This window comes from Xiphophorus maculatus, chromosome 24 (assembly GCF_002775205.1).
Source record: "Xiphophorus maculatus strain JP 163 A chromosome 24, X_maculatus-5.0-male, whole genome shotgun sequence".
NCBI classification, from domain to species: Eukaryota; Metazoa; Chordata; class Actinopteri; order Cyprinodontiformes; family Poeciliidae; genus Xiphophorus; species Xiphophorus maculatus.
Genome location: NC_036466.1, coordinates 9,577,986 through 9,601,827, shown reverse-complemented (window position 1 = coordinate 9,601,827; position 23,842 = coordinate 9,577,986). Strand labels below are relative to the sequence as shown.

Sequence of the window (23,842 nt, the reverse complement as noted above, 5' to 3'; positions counted from 1 at the left end):
TCTGGAAGTTTTTTCCAGATTTGTGGTGCATAGAAGCTGAATGTTGCTTCTCGTTTGGTTCTGGTTCTGTGGATGCAGAGCAGAACCTGAGAGGTCTGGAAGGTTGATACAACACCAGCAGATCTTTCAGTGATTTATAAACTAGGAACAGTATTTTAAAGTCACTTCCCTCAGTGGAAGAACTTTAGAACTGGTGTGATGCTCTCTAACTTCCTGGTTTTAGTCTGAACGCCAGCAGCAGCATTCTGGATCTGATTGATTTTTTTAGGCAGATCTGTTGCAGTAATCAATGTGACTGAAGATTAACGCATGGATGAGTTTCTCTAGATCTTGCTGAGACATTAGTCCTTTAATCCTGGAAATGTTCTTCAGGTGGTAGAAGGCTGACTTTGTAAATGAAGGTTCAGGTCAGAGTTCATCTCTATGCCGAGATTTCTGACCTGATCTCTGGTTTGTAGTTGGTTTGAAGCTGTGTGTTGACTCTAGATCATTCCTCTACTGGCGCCAAGCTTCCTGTCAGTGTCCAGGAAGGAGACCCAGCTAAACAGTGAGAGACCGATTCAGGGTTACTTTCTACTTGAAAGGAAATCAAATTTAATGGCAGCAGTAGATCTGTTAATGACTGAGATGCAGCTAAACACAGCAGTGCTGAGCCAGGGTGTACTTTCCAAAACAAAGAGCTATAAAGAGAGAACATTAAGCTAATAGCTGCAATAGCTGCACATAATGTATAAATGCTGAGTGGCAGGAGGAAACGTTGAGGAAGAGTTATCAGTGTGTGTGTGTCTGTACAGTGCAGTAAGCTGCTACTTACTACTTAGTCTGATCTACCGCTGGCGTTGAGTCACTATCAGCTGTCTGCCCTCAGCCGCAGCCATGTACAGATGCAGCAATCGCCTACAATTATCCTTGTTTCAGTTTGATTGCACATGACACTGTTGAGCAATTAGTAAAACAATGGGACGAGAGCATAATCCGCTCGCTCAGCAAATGGTATTGGCGGTTTGAAGCAAGATTCGGTGAAAGGAGGGTAGCAGGTGTTTGTTCTTCCCGGTTTTATGGGGCTAATCAGCCAACTCTACTCGTGTATCTTTTGTAAAAGCAATTAAACTCTGAGTAATTTCCGTCTTTGCTTTCTTTTTCTGCCGACCCAGAGTCACCAGGGCCTTCTCAAGCCTCCACTGGCCAAGAGTGCGTTGTCCTTTCCAGCTCCGAAAGCGAACCAGAGCCTCTGAAAGTCAAACAGACGTTGGAAGAAGCGGATAAGTGTTGGCCCAAAGGCAAACAATCAGCGAAGGAGGGAGGCGACAACATGGCTGGCAGCGGCGGCTGCCTCTCCCCTGACCACACACAGGGTAAATCCCACCTGCAATCTCTTGCCTTCTCATATCTAGGGAAATTGGCTGGTGCCACACTGTCACCTGCACATATACTGCTGTTTAATATCATCACGCCAACCAATAAGGAACTATATCTCATCCCATATGGGGCTTGGCATTATTATTCGTATTTCCTTGTCGCATTGAGTTGAAGATAGAACCCATTTCTTCGGTTGGAATTAGGAGGCCGCCGCTACTGTCGGCGCCAAATTACAGGACACACCAGGTTTCACGTCCGGTCCCTGTCCGGCAGGTCGAGAAGCTGGTGATTAGCTGCCTTTTTTTTTTAATAAAGTGGAGAGAGGGCTAATTACATAAAAGCCACTCAAGCTCCTGTGTTGCACCTGCTCATCCCTGAAACACAACCTGGCTTCCCAGTCCACTCAGGTTTTTACATGTGCCCGTCTGTATGTCTCAGAGGGACGTAAAGGAAACAAATTCCCAATTACACAGTGTGTAATATTGCAAATTAAGACCTCTGAGTTTGACTGCTTATGTCTCAGTGGGATACACAAAGCAATAAATTGCACTAATTACAAAGACCCTAATTACAGCGTCTGCAATATGAAGACCTTTTAAAAAAAACTGCCAGACAAGCAGAGTCTAAGAAAAGCCTGTGACCTGCGTGTTGACTTTGAAAACATGCAGACTGTTTTGGGATGTACAGTGTCTTAGTTGGAACAGTTTTCACCTTGTGTCTCAAACTGCGATGTGTTTTACTGGGATGTATTACAGCTAAAAACTGGACAACCTTGAAGGAAAACCTGTCTGAGGATACCGACTGGACAGGGTTTATTATAAAGTGAGACAAGTACTTTAACGCTAATTTCAGCGTTTGAAATTAATTTAAATATAATGAAACGTTAAAAATTTTAATTTGAAAAATGCTGCAAGTCTGAAAAGCTGCCTACTGTGAACTGCGCTGCTCTCAGGAGTGAGGAAAAGCTAGAGAGGCAGAGAAAAGGTGAAAGGAAGTTACCTAAGAAAGGATAAGTTGAATGATTTTTCTGTTTGAGCCTCTGAAAATCATCCTAACGCATTCCACAGACATCTTCATGGGACTCAAGGCTGTTGAAGCTAATGCTAAGTAGCTGCTCATTTACCCTTGCTGCAAAACAAAAAATCTTACCAAGTATTTTTGTTCTAATTTCTAGTGCAAACATCTTTATACACTTGAAATAAGACAAACTAAATCAGTAGCAACTTTTCAGCAAGATATAGAGACTTGTTTTAAGTAAATAATTCCTTAATATAGATGAAAAAGAACTAGTTCTATTGGCAGATAAATTAACTTATAACATGGGAAACATGTCCTGTCATCAGTTAAATATCTGCCAGTGGAATTATTTACTTAAAACAAGTCTATTTCTTGTTAAAGTTACCTTTAAGTTAGTTTTGTCTTATTTCGTTGACTTGACAAAATAAGACTGGCTCACGTCTATTGCCAACCCGTATGACATTACATTCATTGTACACAAAAAAGCTTAATATACAGTTTTCTTTTGCACATTTCTGATGAGATGCAGGTCTTGAATTTCATTAAGTCTACAAATTTGAGTTGGTGAAACTTGCAGAAATCTTGCGCATTTGAACTGCTGTTTCTAGATGCTGTTTAGACAAAACGTCTCTAAATGTGTAAAGCTGAGAGAGAAAAGGACACAGCTGTAACTGCAGTGGTAGCTGGTTGAGTCACTTTTGAGATTTTTATCTGTTAAAAGAAATGATGAATCACATAAAATACATAGAAGTTTATGGTTATACAAGGTTAAAAAAGTTGAGGCCTGTGAGTATTTTCACAAGGATCTGTGACTGAACTCCTTTTCTTTTTTCTTTTTTGCTAAAGACTTAGCATAAAAGCGACTGAAGCACAAGTGATTTCGGTTTTAACATGCAAGCTATCAACCCCGATTACCCTCTAACATTTTGAGATCAGTGTGCAACACCTTGACAGATTTCCGTTCTTGAATTGCGCGCAGTTTGGCATCTATTAGCGCTCAGACTGTCGAGTGGTTAATTTCCCGTCTCTGTGGCCACCTGTGCCCCCCCGACGCTCAACGATTGAATCCCACCGCTGCTTTCCCCCCGCAGAGGCTTCAGCACTACACTCAGGCAGAAAAAAAGGGGAAAAAAAACCTAAAGGTGAGTGAAAGCTGCTTTCTTTTGAAAAAAAAAAAATAGAAAAAGAAAGAAAATCGCCTCTATTCAGACTTGACTCTAGGGGAGAGATAAAAGCTTCACTGTCGATCAGAAATGGCAGCACTAAAGAGGCGCTGCAGGAGATCCGAACCCCACACCCCGACGTGCCCTTTAGACGCGTCGTACTTTTTTCCCCCGTCCTCTTGGTGACAACTAATATCTGTCTGCGAAAAGTTTCAGCCTGGAGTCGTTAAGTAGCATCTTTGGAGAAAGAAGCGAGGACTGGCGCAACAGATGGTATCCACAGAGCTCTGATCTCAGCATTGCTGAGTGAGTCAGGGATTACAAGAGGACACAGACAGCTCATCGCATTCCCTTCTGGATTCCTCTAAAAACACCCAGAATGCACGACGGTGTTTAATATGAAGAAGAAGAAGAGGCATCTACATGTTCATCCTGTCGTCGGTTTATTAGTTACATGACTTTGGCGGTCTGTCTCCACCAGCGGGGGTCTAATACAAAACACAGTGGTTGTCCAATAAAAGTGACCTATGGGGTCAGGAGCGGTGCCTAATGATTTTTCTCTACCTGCCTGTGGTTTTCAGAAGCGAGGAGCTGTCGGCCGCCCCCGCCTCTTGATTGCTCTGAGATTACTTTCCGCACAGCACAGACAGGCAATCACTCCTCCTCCTCCTCCTCCTCCACCTCTCCGACTGTCTCCCTCTCTTTCTCTCTCTGTCTGTCGCTCTATCTGCATGCTGTGGGAACATTTAAAACACGGATACCCGTTTGTTCGTCAGCTCAAACGTCGCTCATTCTCGAGGAGCGTGGTTAGATTTTTTTCCTTTTTTTCCCCTCTTTTTGTTCCACTGCTGCAAGAAGATGAGATGACTCAGTCCAATTAGGCGTTGTTTTCTTTCTCTCGCAGTAAAATAACAGATAAATCCCTCGGGGTGTTTTGAAGGCACCGTTCATACTGTGTAAGTGACAGTCTAATAAGACGGCTTTGTAAGATGAATTGCCCCCTTCGAATAAATGGCCCACTTAATGCAGCTGGTGCATTCCGCCACTGCAAAAAAGGAGGGGGGTAAAAAAAAAACTGCTTACAGCAAATATACTGGGGGGCACATTGCAGAGCTGCTGGGTTTCATTACAGATGTAGCAGGCCAGAAGGATGGATGAGAGACTGCTGGTGTCCTAAAAACGTTTTGGTTCCAGGTTTGTTGCTCTGCAAAGAAAAGAAAAAAGAAGTCTTGTTATCTTGGTATTTTCAGACCCACTGCAGCTGAATTCAGGCTGAGATCAGAACAGTTTGTGCCAGATGGAGGGAAAGTGCAGTAAGGACGACTGCAAACATAAAATTCAAGCACTTTTTTTTTCCTTTTTTGCTTAAGGCAGGGAAAGGTATGGAGAGGACCTGAGAGTCTAGATGCACAAAAAAGCAAATAAAATATATGTACTCTGAAAAGCAACGTATATATGAGTATGAGTTTGTTCTGTAGAAATGTTTTGCTTAATTTATTGAAACTTGTTAATGTCTCTTCAAACAGACCTTCAAGTGTTGATGCAACAGAAGTCAGAGTGATTGACCTGATGAAATGCTACATTTTCAGATAAAATTATATATGAAGTTAATCAGTAAATGTTCTAACTCACTAGAGCATGTCGTCTGCTCCTTATTATGACTTTAAGTGAGGTAATTATCTCCTCGGTTGTAGTTTTGCCTTGTCTATAAGGCATTTAGGGACTTTAGTTGCTTCACTCTTGTGGCATCAAACTATGAACCCTCCACCTCCATGCTTAATGACTGGAAAAGCCTTGGAGTTCTCAACCTTTCAAAGATTTTCTTATAAAGAAAAATGCTACTAAAAATATTTACATACAGCTGTTTGCAGATGCACTCTGTCCTGGAGGGTGGTTATCACTAAATGCCTGGACATAGACAGACTTTATTGACATTTGAGCAAAATTTCGTTGCAAGGCTCCAATGATAATAAAATAAATAAGAAATAAATAAATAGTCTTACATTTTGTATTAATTAGTAGTGTGTGCTTTTCAGTTTTCAGTTTGTCGGTGTGGTTTCAATTTTCTCTCTTTTTGCAGGTTTAGAAACAGATTTCTTGGGTGTTTTTGTATTCTTACTATCCTTTTTTCTCTCCTCTGTTCTCATCTCTCTATCCCTTTAATCATCTCTCTTTTTTCTCTTTTAACCTTTTTTAAAGTCTTTGTGTCCATTATATTTGAAATAAACCTCAAACAGTTTCTAATAGTTTTTTATATCACTCTGTCGCAGTTTATGTTTGATTCGGTGTCACATCAGAGTGAGCCCAAATCATGAACTCTCCACTGCCGTCCTTGATAGTTTCAGGATTTATTCTCCATATTCCACCATACATATATAGAAAGCTCTGAAGAGGGTTTACTGCTAAGGTAAAATATATATTGTCAGTTTTATGAGTTCATTTGGACGTTTATTTAACTAGAGGGACTTATCACTCACATTAAGAAGCTGACTAAGAATATATGTTTGCAGGGTCTGGGAATATTTCCTGTATTTTTATTATAGCAGCAAACATGCACCAATAAAAGTATTTAATTAACTTTAAATCCTTTGTGGGCAACAAAAAGCATAGAAGCCTTTGTTTCATTTAGCGCCTTCATCTCCTAAGTTTCTCTGCACACTTCCTGGTGGTACCAGAGTTGTGTCTAATAACCATAAGTGATCCGCTCTATGTAGATGCCAGCGTCTTTTTCCAGCGGATGTCGCTTGTCACACACATCAAGCTGTGTCAGTATTTTATTCCCATTACCACACACACATTCTCGGGGAACACACACACTGACAAAGCCGAGCACTAGCCACGCAGAGTGATTTAAGGCAAGTATTATCAGAGTGTTATAGGTCATTGTCTAAATGAAGCGTGGTCGAACAGTGGCAGTCTCATTTCCACCGCCTGACCTTTTCTTGCTAGATGCTGGCAGCATGAGCGAGCTACACAGCTGACATTAATGACCTGCTCACTCTCTTCTCTTTCTCTGTTTCTCTCCAGCCAGGCCTGTCATTTTATCACTCTCTTCTTCGCTCTCTCGCCGTGTTTCCAGACGTTTGTTCTGTGAAATTCTTGGGTGAAGTTGTGAAAAATAAATTGGAGCTTCCCCGTTGGAAGATGCTGGCGTTACACTGGTTGTTTTGGGAAAAATAACTAAATTGGGTGTTGAAAGTTGACTGGTACCAAATCTCCCTTCACATTTTATTCTGAAGTATTTCAATCATTCAGATGCATTAAATCTTTTTAGCCTACATTCACACTATTTTAGTTTTAATTAAAAAGTAAATATTTAAGCTTTATAAAACCTTTAACCAGATATTATGAAAGATGTTACTTTATCTGCAACAAACAAACAAAAATATTTCAGTCAATTTTTCATTTACATTGGTATTTAAATGATTCTGCTTAAATGATAATTTATTAGATGACATTTGATACTTTTGGAGAAAGACTTCAGCCCTCCACATGTTGTTCATGGTTCCATCCATTGCTAATATCAAGAATTTGATTTTTGTTCAGGCAGAAATATCAGGGGGAATAACCTCAACATTTTGTTTCAGATTCCCTCATAAACGTTTGCGAGTAACAAGCATAAATACATAGTCATTTCTCCAAACTTCCTGAATCCAGACGTTATATTTTCCCAACATTGTCTTGCGTGTAATAAATGCTAAAAGCTGCTGCGGTTTAATGCCTCTGCTGTTCAGAGCATTACCGAAGGAGCAAACAGAGTACCAATAAAGCCAGAAAAGCCAATAATGAACCAATAATATATGCTCAGTGAGATATTAGTCAGCTCCTCTTGTCTCCCTGCAGACTGCGGAGCGGTGTCATGCTCATCTTCTGCTGCTGATGCTAATGGTGGCGATGAAGGCAATGATGAAGGTGACGCCGCCGCCGCCCAGCTCGTCTACCCGGGCCTGAAGTTCTGCGCCAGCCAGTACACCGACCGGATTTATCTCTACTCCAAGGTACAGCTGCTTATCATCATCTCTATTGTGACAAACGGTGGAGGGAGTATCATGCTTATTCTTTTCAAGTTTAAGCAAATCAGTCGGGAGATTATTAAATAGGCCTGTCACTATAACAAATTTTGCTGAGCGATTAATTGTCTCAAAACTTATTGCGATAAACGATAATATTGTTTGAAGACCTTTTTACACTGATTTAATGGAAATGACGTAATAATGCATGTGATTCCCTGCCAAAGATAGATACACTTTATTTTCAAAAGAATATTTAACACTGGAACTGATGAACAAAACAAAACAACCAAAAACTATAACAAAATGGATTCTCAGTCTCCATTAATAAAAAATGTACTTGAATAAAAACTAAACAACATAAAGCCAAAGTGTAAATAAATATTGCATTCAACCAAGAGTGCAGATTATAAAGTCTGTATATTATGTTGCCCTTCAGTAATAATTAGATTTAAATAGAGAAGATGGGCACATCGACTACCTGATGCAATAGTTCACACTACACGACTTTTTGCTCCTATTTTTCCCCTTATGACAATCTTAAAACGTTGGTCTTTCTAAGATTGTGTGGTGTGTTACGGTAGATCGTCGTTGCTGCTCCGATCTAAATCAGGGGTTTTCCCCGACTGGGATCTTAACGCAGCCTGTTGAATGTGACAGGTAGCCAATCAGAAAGCGCGGATTCTCCTCCATGCTTTCTGAGGGGAAATTATGGAGGAGAATCCCAAACTGCTGACAGGCGCAACCCGAAGTCCAGCGGACATTGGAGATGATATGTGGAAACAACATGAAATATGCAAATCTTTGCATATTTGAAATATGCAAATCTTTCCATATCTTTGCAAATATTCAACATTTCATGCAAAGAAATGACAAGAGGAGGAGTTGGAGCGAAATTGCTACAGCAGTTGATAAACCCGGTAACTTTTCAGCTGTTCTTCGTTAACGTGACGTAAACAGGTTCTAATGATTTTCATTCAGTCAGGACTTTACGCTGACACTAGAGCCACATGCATTGCAGGTAGATTGTAGTAAAGCATTGATTAATACCTGGTTTTAAAATTAGTTAACTGGACCATTATTTTGTGCCCATTGTTGGACACCACAAGGCAGGAACGAACTGATCGAACAGTTATACCTAGGATTTCTGTCGGCTAATGTGTGGTCTGTCAGGTTTTAAAAATGGGCCGACAATCGGCTGACAGCTCTAAGATCGTGCAGTGTGCGCTGGGCTTTACACTAAGGAAATGAGGAAGGGAGGAGTCAGTGGAGAGCACCGGAGTTTAGCCTTTTTTCATTCAGTGTCATCAACAGAAAGAGAAAAAGGCCGGAAGAGACGATAAAGCCGATAATTAAAATGAGGTTGATAGTTTTAATTTATCGTGCGATTAATTGATTTATTGTTTATCGCAACAGGCCTATTATTAAATTCTTTTTTCTTCATTGTTTGAGGCAAGTTTCATTAAAATCATCAATGCCTCCACAGCTTTATGAGCTGCTAATAGCAGCAAAGCACCTGCAGTTCTTTCCCACCTTCCAATTAGCCAGCAGGTCAAAGGTCAGAGTACAGCTTGAGGCAACACTGAAGAAGTCCAAGTTTGAAAGAGAAATCCTATCCCGTTTTTATATATATATAGTTTGACATGATTTCCTGAGGTCTCGGTGAAGCGATTTTGTTCATAACAAATAAAAAAATCAACAGCAAATATGTTCTGGCTTCTTACTTCAGAGGAGCGGCGAAAACAAGATTTAGAGCTGAAGTTGGGAGTAGAAAAGGTCTCGCCTGCTGGTTTTAATGTTTGACACATTCTGATTTTCTTTTTCGCTATTTATTACAGTACAGTTGGAATAACATTTTGTTCTTTAAGGATGGTAGTGTTAAATCCAAAAGAAAACATCAAATGTTCCTCCTTATCTTCAGGAGGTTTTTATGAAACAGAACTAGGGCTGCAACTAATGATTATTTTAGTAGTTAATCAGTTAATCGGCTAAAAAAAATTCTACAGATTTCTCATTTTTGTACATTGTTATAAATACACTAAAAGATGCAAATAAACAAATATTCCAATTCCTTTTGTTAAATAAGAAAATCATTATTTTATTGGCTTAAATGCAAAACCAGCAGGACGAAGCTAAAACTTGGCAACATGAGAAGTTTTGGTTAAAACATGTTTACAGACAAATGTATTTTTACCATAAATGCAAAATGAATACAGACATTGTAAAGTTTGAATATGTTGATTTTTAAGCAAATTGCCTTTTTAAAGTTTCTACACTCCAGTTAATGATTAATTAACTACTAAATTAGTTTATGTTTATTTAGATTATCTGCTCTAAACAACATATTTTAAAGAACTTAGACTGATTATGGTACAAGTTACTTTTGTTGCATTTAATAAATATGATAAAAAAAACAAATAAGTTGAATTTGGCTGCATTATTCTGCAGCTTTCCTCTGACAAAATCCCTTATTTTAAAAGTTGAGGGAAAAATCACCAATAAGATAGTTTCTTTTTATTTTGTAAACAGAAACATAAATGTGAATTAATTTGCAAATCAAAAAAAGTGATATTTTTCATGAGATACCTCATTTAGGTTTGATTTATTTCTCTTTGTTAATCATAATTCAAAAAGGTTTTGCATTTACTACCATGATAAAACGTTTAATGTGCTCACAATGAGATAAAAACATACAATTAGGTGTCAGTACAATGTAACAAAGTGTAATGGCCTTCATGCTTAACACACACCAATAGGAGGGTGCTTAAGCCATTTTTACATGTTTTTCTTTATATGGAGATTTATTCAGACTGTGTGGTAAAAGATAAAGCAAATGCATTTCTAAATCCATTCATATTCTTCAGCTAAATACAAGTCGAGAAAGTAGCAGAGGATTATTGGTGAGATTTAGTGAGGAGTAAAGAAGAACTTTGCTGCTGCTTCTTAAAAATATTGTTTCTGACAGTACTCACAGAATGCCTTCATTTGGGGATTTTATTCACCATTTTTTAAAAAGTAAAAGAAGCAGCCTAGCAGTTTTGAATATGGGATTTTGTCTGCTTAACACATATTACCTGAACTATAAACAGCCAATGGTATCTTGAATTATTTTTAAATAATTTTGGTATTAAGGACCCAAGAGTATAATCACTATTTATAAGAATTAACTTACTGCAAGAGCATATTCACAACTCATCCATGAGGTCAAGAACATCTAAATCACTCTGGTGTAAGGTCAGAGTTCAACTGTAATGTTAACACCATGGCCGCTAATAGAAGTTTTCAAGGCAAAAACCACCGCTGACTCTTCTCACATTGGGCAAGACGTTTGGGAAAGTCTTCACTGGATTGATGAGATTAAAGTGTAACTTCTTGGAAAACAATCAAACATGAGAGCAGCAGTGAACACCATTGTTTCCATCTTGGAATTAAACAGAGAATAGTTTAGAATTGACATGTAAGGCAAATACTTCTTCATGGCATTGTAGGTTTGCAGATTTGCATCTCAGGAAACCACAAGATTTATGGAACAACTGGACAGACAAAACCAAAATAAGTTGTGACAATGACTCTTGATTCTTGAGGAGAATGTGTGACCATCAGAAAACAGGATACGATTGGTCTAAACAGGACTTTTAATCCAGTTTTAAAGAGATGCGTGTAATAAAGTGACTTCAAACTCCAAGGGTCCTTAGTAGAGTCAGAAAATTCATTTGACAGCCCAAAGCGGTTATGTAAAGAAAGTTAGATCATATTATTGCTGTTGTATGTGGTTCTAAAGCTATCCAATGACACCCAGTCAAATATAAATCATTAAAAGGTATGTTTACAGGGTTTCCTCCAGAGTTTTATAAGCCTGGCGGGCCACCAGGCTTTACTTGCGTCCCCACCAGGCTTAGCATTGCTTATTTATTTAAGTCTTTGTAAAATGTTTGCATTTTTTAAGACTTTACAGTTGGTGTTCAGGTGTTAATCTTCCAATCTTTCAATAACACATGATTATCAGGAGATATTTTAAAATTTCCTGTCAACTTTAAACATTTTCTGAAAAACACGACGGGCCGCTGGATGGATGACCGCCCTAGCACCCAAACACTGGGCGTAGCAAGTTTTCTGGGGAAACCTTGATTTAGTTCATTTTGACCCCTCAAAAAGACTAGATTATAGTTAAATTAAATCCAGATTGAATTGACTTGTCTATGCCTTCTGACGATCTCCTTTTAAAACTGCTGAGTAAAGAGTCCTTAGCAAAGCATTTGCTGCTTACCTTGAAGAAGCAGCTAAACCCAGCGATCATCTGCAGACATTTTGGCTTTCATTTGGTCATCAAGTCAAATGTTCTCATAATTGAACCTTCTGCTGCCTCCCTCCACCCATCAGATTAATACAAGCCGCAGTTTTACCCAAGCGAGACTCTAATTGCAGTCCTGTGCATTCTTGGCACCCTATCCGAGTGACGCTTGCCAACAGACCTCGGCATCGATCGCGTTGTGATACTTAACTGCCTTTTGTTTCATTCATGAGGGCTCAAGCTCCTTCCCCGCTCAAGCAGATAAGAGACGAGAGGGTTTTAAATAGAGCGGACCAAAGCGCCGAACTGAGGAACATTTCTCCGGCGGCAATAGACAAGTGTCATGTATGCGGGGCGGAGGCGATAAGCCATTGAGATAAATGTCCCCCGTTGTCGTTTAAATGATAAACTAGTGGAATTTTGGTTGCAAAGCTGTCACATTGGGATAATCCCTGGCCAGGCGTCTAATTCACTCAGGGGCATTGTTGAGTGCAAAATCAGATGAAGATTTGTCAGACGGGCTTGGAGGAAAAATATCGGGTGGATTAAGTGTTTTATGTCCATTTTCTACTGGTGAAATGGTAACTGTTGCCATTTGCTTTACGTCTAGGATGAAAAACTACCCATTCCCTGTGAATTATTTTAAAACTTTCATGTATTTTATTGTTTTTTTTTAGACAAAGTAGAGTGTAACTGTGAAGTAGAAAATGAAAAATGATACATTTTTGCATCTGTGAGCATCAGTTTTCAAGCCTTTCCAAAGATTCCCATTTGGGTTTTTTTTTAGGTCTGGACTTTGACTAGGCTGTTCTAACACATTCGGATAGAAAAGATTCAGTCAATTATCTTCAGGTTTATTTACTTATGTTTTTGGTAATTTTTAAAAAACTTTTCCATACACAAGTCAAAATTACAGAAAAAAATACATACTAGCACATAAGTTCTGATTCAGCTAGTACTATGTCAATGAAAGAAAAAACTTTCTGTGTAAAAATTCCAGGCAATTTCATCGAGTCATTGACTTTGCAGCAATCCCTCCTGCTTGCTTCTTTTTACCTCAGTCCACAGATTTTTTTTATAGTTTCTATAGTCTTGGGAAATGTTGGATTCTGTATCTAACTCGTCTGTTTTTTAGTTGTTTTGGATCATTTGATGCTCAAAGACCCTTCCGATTTTATTTTAAATGTCTTGACATGATGCCAAGCACTTTACAGTTCCCATGGTTTTTGGAGGAGTAACATGAAACCCAGATGCTTTTCTTTTGTTACACCTGGAGTGCTTGTTTCCAAAAAGCTCAGATTTAATCTCATTTGACCAAAGCATGTGGTTCTAGTTAAAGTCCTGGAGGAATTTGGCGTTCTCCGCATGTTCACGTTTCTGATTGTTGGACAGAAAAGTTTTTTCCGAGCATCACTCTGAAACAATCCGTTGTTATGGAGACTTTGTGACTTTCTGTAGTTTTCTAACTGTGAACTGGTTTGTTACAGAGTTAACCTTTATTTAAAGTAAGTAAATAATAAAGTTGGGAATACTCTAATGAAAGACTGTGGTGAAGAGCAGGTAAATGTCTAAAACTGTTTGCTCCTTCTTGCTTGTTAGTGAAGATAGAGACGCTCTTCTTCCTCCAACATCTAGCTCTAATCCTGCTCCATGCTGTTACAGCACAACCAGCTGCACCGTTCCCCTGACTCTCCATGATATTTATTTTCCCATAATCCAAATAAACACAAGGGGCTCTGAGCAAGACCGTCGCAGCTCAGGAAAGACTTCCTAATGTTGATATACATCTCCAAATCCCTGTGTCGGCGGTTGGCAGGTATTAACCTTTAGACTTTATCCTTTTTCCTTTCTTCTCTGGCCCTCATCTACGGCCCTGAAGTGGCTCCACAATGTGGCATTTCAGTGGTCAACCTTCCCCCGCCTATTGTAAAATGAGCCCAGTGTGTGGCACAGTGGCTGTTGGTTGATTGGAGTTAATTCTGAGGGTAAGTGGCTTCCCAGGCTTCAAATTGACTGTAGTTAGAACTAATGAAACCGTAATAACTGGGAAAATGTTTTTTACTTGGGTTATTTTTTTCCCCCCAATGATTATACTGTTACCACCAAACCGCTGCAGTGTGATTACCTATAATTACAGGAAGGTACGGTCTTACTGGTATATGCATGTTTTTCTGCCTATTATTGATGCTAATGCATGCAAAGTGTCACAGAAGAAGCACCGTCTTCAAACGTGCGTCATAAAAAAAGAGAGAAAACAACTGAGATTGCTAACGAGCTGCTTGGTTACCACAGGAATCACCATGGAAACCAATAAAGAATAAAGTGTGGCCAGATTAGAGAACTTGAATGTAATTGGATTCAAGTTTTGTGAGTTAGTAATTAGAAATCTGATTGCTTGGCTAAAGATACCAAAGTTTTAGTGCAAACTGAGACAGGGTACATAATGAAACTAATTGCATGTGAACTCTGCAACTCTGGATATTGGGTTTCTAATTACAGAGTGACAATTTGGGTTTTTCAGTCGGAGGAGTGAATAACTGTTTCTTAAGACTACTTTTAGCCATAGGTATTGATTTATTTGAGTACATTTTTACACTTGACTTATTTGAATATTTTGGTATTGATAGACATGTGTTTGATGTAAAAACAAATTGTTCAAGTCATTGTTCATTTGAAATGCCCACTTGTGTGCATAAGGGTTATGTTTTGAGATTTGGAATTAAAGTCGTACAGGTTTTCTCCCAGTGTATTATAAGCCTGGCGGGCCACCAGGCCTATTTATTTAGGTTTGTTTTTTTTATGTTTGCATTTTTTAAGACTTTATTGTTGGTGTTCAGATATTAATCGTCCAGTTTTTCAATAACACATGATTATCAAGTGATATTTTCAAATTTTCTGTCAACATGAAAAAAAATTTAACTGAAAAACACGACAGAATGCTGGATGAATGACTGCCCTAGCGCCCAACCACCGGGCTTAGCAAGTTTTCTGGGGGAAACCTTGGTTGTACTTTGTTGTTGATTTGTTTCTACCAATGTTGGATTAGGAGTTATTTCAAAATTATTTCAATCAGCGTTTTTATAAGATTTTTCGCCTTTGTTCTTGAGCGCCCAGAAGGAAAACCAAAACCTGTGGATGATTGTGAGGCGCCTGTATATTATATGGTTTTACAATGTTTATGACTAATATTAGTACCCACTCTCTGGTGGCTAACCATTCTTCATGCTCCCGCCAACGTCTCTGTCTCCTCGTCATTTAGGACGGAGCGCCGTTGAACTTGAGCTTCATCCCTCTGGACATCAAGCTAACCAACTGGGACGACCTGCCGGAGGCCTTCAGCCAGCACCGGGAAAATCGAATACAGGTCTGCCCTTCCCGCCAGGCACAGAGATTGAGTGTGTGTGTGTGTGTTGTCTCTTTTCTTTGAAGATCATGGACGTGTGTGTGGGCTGCAGTGCTCACACCAGAGCGATGGACCTCCTTATTTTGTCATTGCAGTGGAAAAGAATTTAAAAGCAAATTAAACTAGAGCTAATCTTTAGAGTAAAACGTGTCGTTTTTCTTCAGTTGAACCTTAACAATGAAATCAAATTCTGCGACGACTCCAGATTGGAGTTGAAAGTTGGTTTTATCACAGGCTGCTTTAGGAATTCCCAAAATTTCAGAGATAATTTAGTTCATATGGCATCCTTCGGAGATCTTTTCTTAATTCCACTGTCCAAATAAAAAAGAGACGCAAGGCAGTGAGGGGGCTTATTAAACCTGCCCGATATATGCATGTGAGCGTCGAGTGAAACTAATAATACCTCCGATCAGAGAGTTGAAAGCCTGACGGATGGATGGACTGTGGACTCACTCTCTCTCTCTCCAGGGCCTGAAGGGCGTCCGGTTCTTAAACGGACAGGATTACCTAAAGTTCGATTTAGGCAGGATCCAGATCTGGAAAAGTTTGGAAAAGGAAAACACAGTCCGTCTCTCCGTCCATCAGTTCATCTATTCTGCCACTTATCCATCAGACCTTTATCTATCTTTCCATCAAACCATCTGTTTGTGTTTTATCATCCATCCATCCATCCATCCATCAGTTCATCATTTTTCATTCATCCATCTGTTTTTCTTCCCTCCCCAGTCTGTGTTTTTTGCTTGACTCCATATTTAAAGCCGGATCACAAGAGAAACATTTTCAGTAAATAAGACCTAAAACACCCACTAAGACCTCTGGAGATTTGATTCTGGGGGAAAGAAAACTCAAAATTTTGACATAAAAAATGTGCATGAGCCCTGAGCGGGACGGTGATGCTGGTGTTTAGGAATGGGGGGTGGAGGAAGAAGCGGCTTCCTCATAGCCGGGGAGAACAGCAAAAAGAGAAAGTACGGTTTTATGAGGGTCGTTAAAGGAGACGGATCATCGCCTCAAACGACCCCGCACGTATTAAATCCTGGAATCTGCCGCAGCGCTATCAGAGCTGCTGACAGACGTCCCACCTGTCGCGTTGTTTATGTTGCTTTGTAAAACCCAGGCGTGAGTTGCATCCATCGTCTGACCCATCATTTATGCCCCGTTACCCTCCGATTGTCCCTCGCAATCAATACCAGGCAAACAGTTTAATGTGGGCGGTGATGCGCCTTGGACAGGGGAGCAGTGCTCTGTGAGTTCTGCTGCAGCCACTGTAATTAAAGAAAAAATACAACCATGAAATAAATTGCTATAAAAACTCCATTTGAATGTCTAATATTTCAGCTATACTCTCTAGGCACGACTTGAGCAGAACTGTGGAAATTTGGCTGAAAAAACAGAACAGTTCTTTCCTGTTGAATCTATTAATCATTTAAAACTGCTCATAAGTATCAGTAAAGAGATTTTTTTTCTGAATTGAAAAATAGTGTTTCAAAGTGGAATTTTGTTGTTAAAGGATACAGAAGAAGTGACATTAGTCCTATTTTATTGCCAAACTGGCCTGCTTTTAAATGAGTCGAGTTTTATATGAACATTTTTACCAAACCGCTCCTCATAAGCTGCAAGAACAGCCCAAAAATGTCATCTTTTGACAGTGTGCATCATTCATAAAGATAAACGCTTCTCAAGTGTAATATATGTTGGTGAATTGCCCATTAACTTTGGTGACCAGAGTCCTATTTGCTTCATTTTCACTGGATTTTCTTTGAATGCTCCGCTTGGCTAAAAGTATACACATCTCTCCTTTGCTTTGATGAGTTTTGTTCGGCTGTCTGGAAAACGCTCTCAGTTTGAATTGTTTGTTTTGAGCTCGAGGAGCAGCTTCAAAAATGAGAAAATGTTTTGCTTTTAGAAAAAGCTCCCGACGTCCGAGGCATCAATTTGCGATGAAGATGAAGCCTCCAGCAGCTTCAATTTGAAACTGAGCGTAAAGTGAGTTGTCGCGACTCTCTCCCCTCCCCTGCAGGTGCTGAGATTTGTTCAGGAGTGGAGCGGCCTGGCAGCCATGAAGCAGAAGTTGCTGCGACGCAGTGCTTTTCTCTTCCACAGCCCGACCCTGGGCCTGCAGCAGCTGGCCGCCAACCAGCGTCCCCACTCCAGCACCAACAGGTCAGATCCTAACACTCCTCCACCAATATGGAATCACAAATACTTAACTTTGCTACATTTTATACATTTAAAACCACTAAATTCAATGTGGTTTGATTAAAAAAATATCTTAAACTCTTAAAATGCTACACCTAAGTAAAGTCTAATTTAACTGTTGCATTCAGAAGTTATTTTATTAGTGAATATGAATTTATCCGTATAAATCCAGCTTTTCTGTGAGGTCCTCAAAATTCTGCATGCCATCCTTAGAGTAAAGCACGGTAGTGGCAGAATCATGCAGTAGGGAAAGCAGTTCAGAGTTGATGTGTAGCTAGTCAGAGCTAAACAAAGCCTAATGCAGGAGGAAAATTTGTTGGAGGTTGCAAAAGATTTGAGACTGCAGCAACTTACAGTCAGAGCTACAAAAGGATGTGAGATCCCCCCCAGTATATAATAAGCCTGGCAGCCTGCCAGACTTATTTTACACTGGATCCCCCCCCCCCCAGCCACAAACAGTATTAGCTTCTGGACTGGAACAACCTTTTGCAAACCCACCAACATTGCTACAAAATATTTAAAGAAACATCAACTTTTAGAATGTTTTTCCTCACTTATTCACTATTTATTCATATAAATCTTAGCATATTCATATAAATGCTAAACATTTATGCTAAGCAGTTGTTTAGCATAACTGCTGCCTCCTACCTGCTTATTTTAATTGGCTATGAGTTCTTAGGTGTTTTTTTTTACAGCAGTGTCATGCCACAGAAACGCTGCTTGATGGTCCTTCAATCAATCAATCAATCAATCAATCAATCAATCAATCAATCAATCAATCAATAAATCAATAAATCAATCAAATTTTATTTGTATAGCACATTTCAGCAGCAAGGCATTTCAAAGTGCTTTACATCATTACAAACACAGAAACACAATGCAACATAGAATCAACAATCAAAACACGACATTAAGTCAAGATCCATCAATAAATTTTGTAATTGATTACGTTTCAAATACAATCCTAAACAGGTGGGTTTTTAGTCGAGTTTGCATCCATAGAAGGTTTACCTGTTACACTCCTACTGTGTTATATGGAACAAAATACCTGTTGCTATTTTCATTCCCACTCACGCTCACAATCACACAGTTTAAAACGATGTAGATGCATTTTAATGGGCTTCCGGCACGAGGCTCCATACACCTCTTACACGGAATTTCGCTTCAGTGTTTTTTTTGTCAGAAACTTGACCATTTCGTGTTTGCTACCTATGCTAGCTATGCTATCTTGAGCTCGCAAAGCAGCCTTATAAATATAGCATTTCAATAACTCATTTTAACATATATTTTGTAATACTCATTGAAAAACAGATTACATTTCATGATTAAAAAATGTTTTAGATTAATTTTTTTTATTATTTTTGGGGTTTTTCCTCATCTTCCTTCCATCTCTCTGCCGCACAAGGCAGAAAGTGTTTAGTCTTTAGGCCCATTTAAGTGTTTAGTGTTGAAAGTCACTAAACACTGGCCACCACACTCTGCAGATATTTTGTATCATGTGTTTCTCTATCACGTAAAATCCAAGTAATATTGAAGTAATATGATAAAATGCGGTACTCATGTAAGCCATTGCCTCTTTTCACAAATGAGCTACATCTCCTAGCAACCAGATCAATCTAAATGAATCTTTAGCACTTCCTATAAGATCCATTTCTCTCACAAAAATGGTCAAAAATGTTCATTGGTGTCCTTCCATCATTTTAAATGGCGTCCGTTCGCTAACTAAGGGCCAGCTGCACGAGCTCAGATAAATCCATGAACTGTATCAAGGGAACAAGAACCTCGTCTGCCCCACAAACAAATCAGTAAGGAATGATTTAACAAGCCACATTCTTGTTGGTAGACATTTTAACTCTGTGTAAATGGCGAGATGAATCAGTTCCCAACATAGTGTCAGAAAACCAAGAAGCGCGGTGTTAGATTTCACAGAAAAATGAGCCGATTTGTAAATACTAACTGCCCCAGGCGCTGCGGAAAGCCTGAATAGTATCTGTGTGTCCATGTGTGTGTGGGTGTATCAAAGGGTGTTAGCTGAGGCATAATGGAGGATGGGATGAGTGTTGCGTGTGTGTAGATGTGCGGTTTTTTTTGACAAACAAGCATTGTTGCTGGCACACTAATTACAGCTGGCTTGGGTAAAGGCAGGGAGAGTTTGCCAATTACACAGTGGACTCCTGTTTGTGTGTGTGTGTGCGTATGTGAGGGAGAGGGTTTCTCGACTGGGGAGCACGTTTGGGTGCATGAACCTAATCAAGGTGCGAGTAGGAGGCAATTGGCTCAGCTTGATTTGATACCTGTTTGATTTATTCACTAATCAGAACCAATCAAGCTCCAGCTCGGGCTCAGCGGGACAGTCGCTACTCACCTTCCCAGCGCCGAGACGCTCAGTTTTCAAATACTTCACGCTTTATGCACTTTGCCCGGGTTCCCAACACTCTGGATGTTTTCATCAGGAGCCACTTGTGGTGATTTATAAAGATGTTGAGAGGTGAGAGGGTTTTAATCCAGTTTGCGTCCTGCCTACTGTAAGGCGCTGCTGCTTTCAGAGCCACCACAACACATCTTTATGGAAAGTTTACACACACTCCTAATGGGAGGAATACAACGTACTTATGGGGATTTGTATTTCAGGCGTAGTCTGCAAGTTTTCAACAGGTTTGAGTTGGACGTTAGGCAGCGTTATCTAGTACCAAAACATGTTTGGGTTTCCGGTTGGGATCAAGTTTTAACAAACTCCATTCATCAGGAACTGGTGTCTCTGCTTTCTGGATTAAATATTTAGGTCATTTGCAGGACTTTAGATCTTGATTAGATGCTCAGGAGTTCGTTCAACCATTTGGACACCAACCCTTGAAGACTAGAGTTTAACATACCTGGTCTAGAAGTTGATTTTACATTTTTATAAAATGTCTTTAAAAAGTCTTGAAAGGTCTTAAACTCCTGTGTCAAAAATTAAGCCACACCCTGACTCCCATAATACTTGTTATTGTGGCCAAACAGCTGTAGTTTTGTTAAGTTAGGTTTTAAGAACATTTTGGAGCATATATTTTTGATCTGGACCTTCTTAGTCCTTGTTGGTATAAAAGTAGCTTCACTATAGTGAGGTATGCTGGTATTCAAGCTGCTTCCAGTTCAACCTCAGTCATTCCTGTTTGTTTTAACATCTTAACCTGTTTATTTTGTTCCTAGAATCTGTCTAGACAGTTAGAGTCAAATGTTGGAAACTGAATAGAGCTGGGTGAGCTAGCAGGACAACCATCTCAAACAAACTTCAAAAGTATTTTTGTTAATAATAATGCAACATGACCCCGACCTCAACCTTATTGAGTCTTTACAGGTTGTACTCAAAAGCCAGGTCTGCACCCAGGAATTCAATCTTTTTGAATAAACTATATTTCTGCCAACAAGACGAGAGGAAGATATTCAGCCGGTGTTATTCCAGAGGTACATTGATGGCTACATAGTGTGGTCTATGAGAGACATACAAATACAGAAAGAAAATCTCAATAAATTCAAATGTATTCACTCTTGTTTAACTGCAAGAAAGCTTAAAAGCTGCTGTTAAGATAATCTTCTCACCAGGACAGTACATCTTGAAAAACCAAACAATTTCACACTTTGTGATAGTAGCTGCTGAATGTCCTGAAGAGGTTTAAGAATAATCCTAACAAGATTATTCAGACTTACAGCACTTCCATTGGGACCAAGTTATCTAATTTTCTGGTGTCTGGAATGATTCATACTTGTCTGATCCCACACTTCTGATTTCATAACTTATTACTTTCTTCTTCCCTAATAAAAAGCCCACACCTCTCTGACTCCACACCCCCAGCTGGAAACACTAGCTTCCCAATGTACATTGAAATCTCAAGCTGAAACTCAAATTTCAAACTCTTTTCCAAAGCAGCTAAACACATTTTCACATGATGGATTGTTCTTTATATAACAGGGAAACTTTCTCTTTTTTTCAACACAGTATTTCAACAATAATATCAGCTGGATTTCACACTTTTCACTATACAGTGTGTTTGTAAAGCTCATTGTTGGGTTTATTGTCTTTGCATTGTTGACAGTTTAAGGTGATTCTCTCCTCTCCTTGAGACACTTAAATTGTTAGTGATATATTTTACACTTAGCGAAAAATTGGAAATAAATAATTTAAAAAATGCCAAAATTATTTTTTTAAATTTGAACTCATTTTATGTTAAAAGCATATATCTTTCTTAGCTTTTTTTAATCATTTCATAATTCCTGTGTTGCAGTTTTCCAAGGTTGCTTAAGCTGTTACAGTGGCTCATTAAATATCCAGAATATCTGATTGGTTTACCTGTATAAATTGTCAAATTTAGTCATATTATATTGACTTTGTTTTTACTATAAGCTCCGCCCACTTTTTATGGATATATATAGACCATGAAATAATTAAATAGTGAGATGATTATGTAAGATTTTTGGAAACAGAATTGTTTTTATTATATAAAAACGGAGTTTTTTGTAATTAATTAACAGTAATACACTTGGTTGACCATTTAACTATCTATTTGTTTATTGAATTATGACATTATTGGACCTCCATAGATTTCCGACTGTTTCTAATAATGAGAAGAGCTTTGCTGGTATAACATTACAATCTTTCCAGAGTATTAAATTGGTTCTGTGTACCTGGGTAGAAACAAGAATCCGTGGTTTTTGAACACTCTTAATTAGATTGTTAATATGCAGTCAGTTCACCTCTGAAGTGTTTTAATATTAAGGATAATTGGTCTGCACATGTCCAATGTGAATTAGAAACTCTTTGTTTCCTTCACATCAAAAAAACCAACTGAGAATATCTCCTGTGTGCTGCCGAAAATAAGGCTGCAGAACATGCGTACTGTGAAAGCAGCAATCAATCAGGCAGCTTCAGCTGGGCCACAGCGAATCAGAGCTCGTTAGTTTGATTTCACACAGCTGAGCCGGGTCCTGCAGAACCGCCTGGATGGAGCTTGATGCTCTGTCAGCTTCCCACTGCCGCCATGACCCTGCAGCCGCGCGCCTGCAGCTGAGCGTCAACCGGCCATCAGTGGAACGTCGCCTCCAAATGATCTGGTTGACTGCTGGGTATTGACTGTGCTGCTTCTAGGCCTGTCGTAATAAACAATAAATCAGTTAATTACATGATAAATTAAAAGAAACTCAATAGTTTTCATTTGCTTGATTATCGTTTTTCTTTCTCTAGTTTACCAAAAATTAGATAATAAAAGTTGCCAGGTGGGGCTTTTGTTCCCAACTATCTCTTTTTTGAAAGATAATTTGGTTTGCAGAGACTTCATAATTCATTTTATTTGTTGGTTCTGTTGTTTTCTTTATTTATTTTGGATTTTTAAAATGTCTCCCAGTTCTAGTGTTTAAATGTTCATTAGAATTTAAAGTTTATTGATCTCTGATAATGTGTTCTTGTATTATTATGCCATTATTGTTATTATATTACTTGAAAATGATCTCAAAACAATGATATTATTGTTTATCACAATAAGTTTGTTATTGTGACAGGTCTGGCTGCTTTGTTTGGTTTTCACGTCTTTAAATCACTTTAGCTGTCAAAACTATAGAAGAAAATATTCGGTATTTTGTTAGATCTTTTTGGGAAATGTATATACATGTACTGGGGTGCTCATGTTGCCTACATATAACTGTTTCTTAGTGGCTCTTATTGTAAAAAGAATTTATGTAAAAGTGTCTGTAGCTACTTTTTAAAGGGTCAGTATTATGAGTATAACTTCAGTATTTATAAAAATACAATAAATATCAAATATTACTTAAAAGAAATTATACTTCCTAATTTAGTGCCTTGAAATTGGGTCACTGTCTCTTTAAAAACTCCTCATCACAACGTTGCTCCTCTATTAAAGCTTTAACAATGTTTTTAATATTTGTTTTACTGAGAAGTGGCTCCTGTAATGAAGTTGGCAGTTCCCCCAGGTGTTTGCTAATTGCTGTTGGCTAGTCTGAAGGAGCTAAGTGGGGGAAATGACGCTTAGAAACGTCTTAAAGGCGTATCTTGTTTTTTGTACAGCTGAATGGTTGCCAAGGAGATTTAAGGATTTCTCGGGGAACAGAAATGTTAAAAGTTGAGTCAAATTATAATCAGAGCAGATTAGTTTTGATAAATTATGACATGATTGATTTTTATAAACATTAATACAATGTAACATTCCTTAACAATGAAATAAATAAGCTCAAGCCCAATCAAATAGTAGCAGAAACACTGCAGCTCCACAGATTATAATTGGAAGTTACCAAATTAGAGAGCATTTTCTCTTCTCACTGGTATAAATCATAACAGAAAGTATAATTCATCAGAAAGGGGCAGAAGTCACCTCAGTATACAGAATTACTGTCCTGGCTCCTGGCTGCATTA

At 38.8% G+C, this 23,842-nt stretch overlaps 1 protein-coding gene across 2 annotated transcripts in view; it reads left to right on the top strand.

Moving 5' to 3' along the window:
* zranb3 (zinc finger RANBP2-type containing 3) overlaps window positions 1-23,842 on the top strand; it is a 96,388-nt gene that overhangs the window by 45,244 nt on the left and 27,302 nt on the right. For both annotated transcript variants that reach the window (XM_005810203.2, XM_023329221.1), the window contains exons 14-17: window positions 1,155-1,355; window positions 7,383-7,537; window positions 15,100-15,204; window positions 17,264-17,406. In XM_005810203.2, the coding sequence (XP_005810260.1) occupies window positions 1,155-1,355; window positions 7,383-7,537; window positions 15,100-15,204; window positions 17,264-17,406 (604 nt within the window). The remainder of the gene's footprint in view (window positions 1-1,154; window positions 1,356-7,382; window positions 7,538-15,099; window positions 15,205-17,263; window positions 17,407-23,842) is intronic.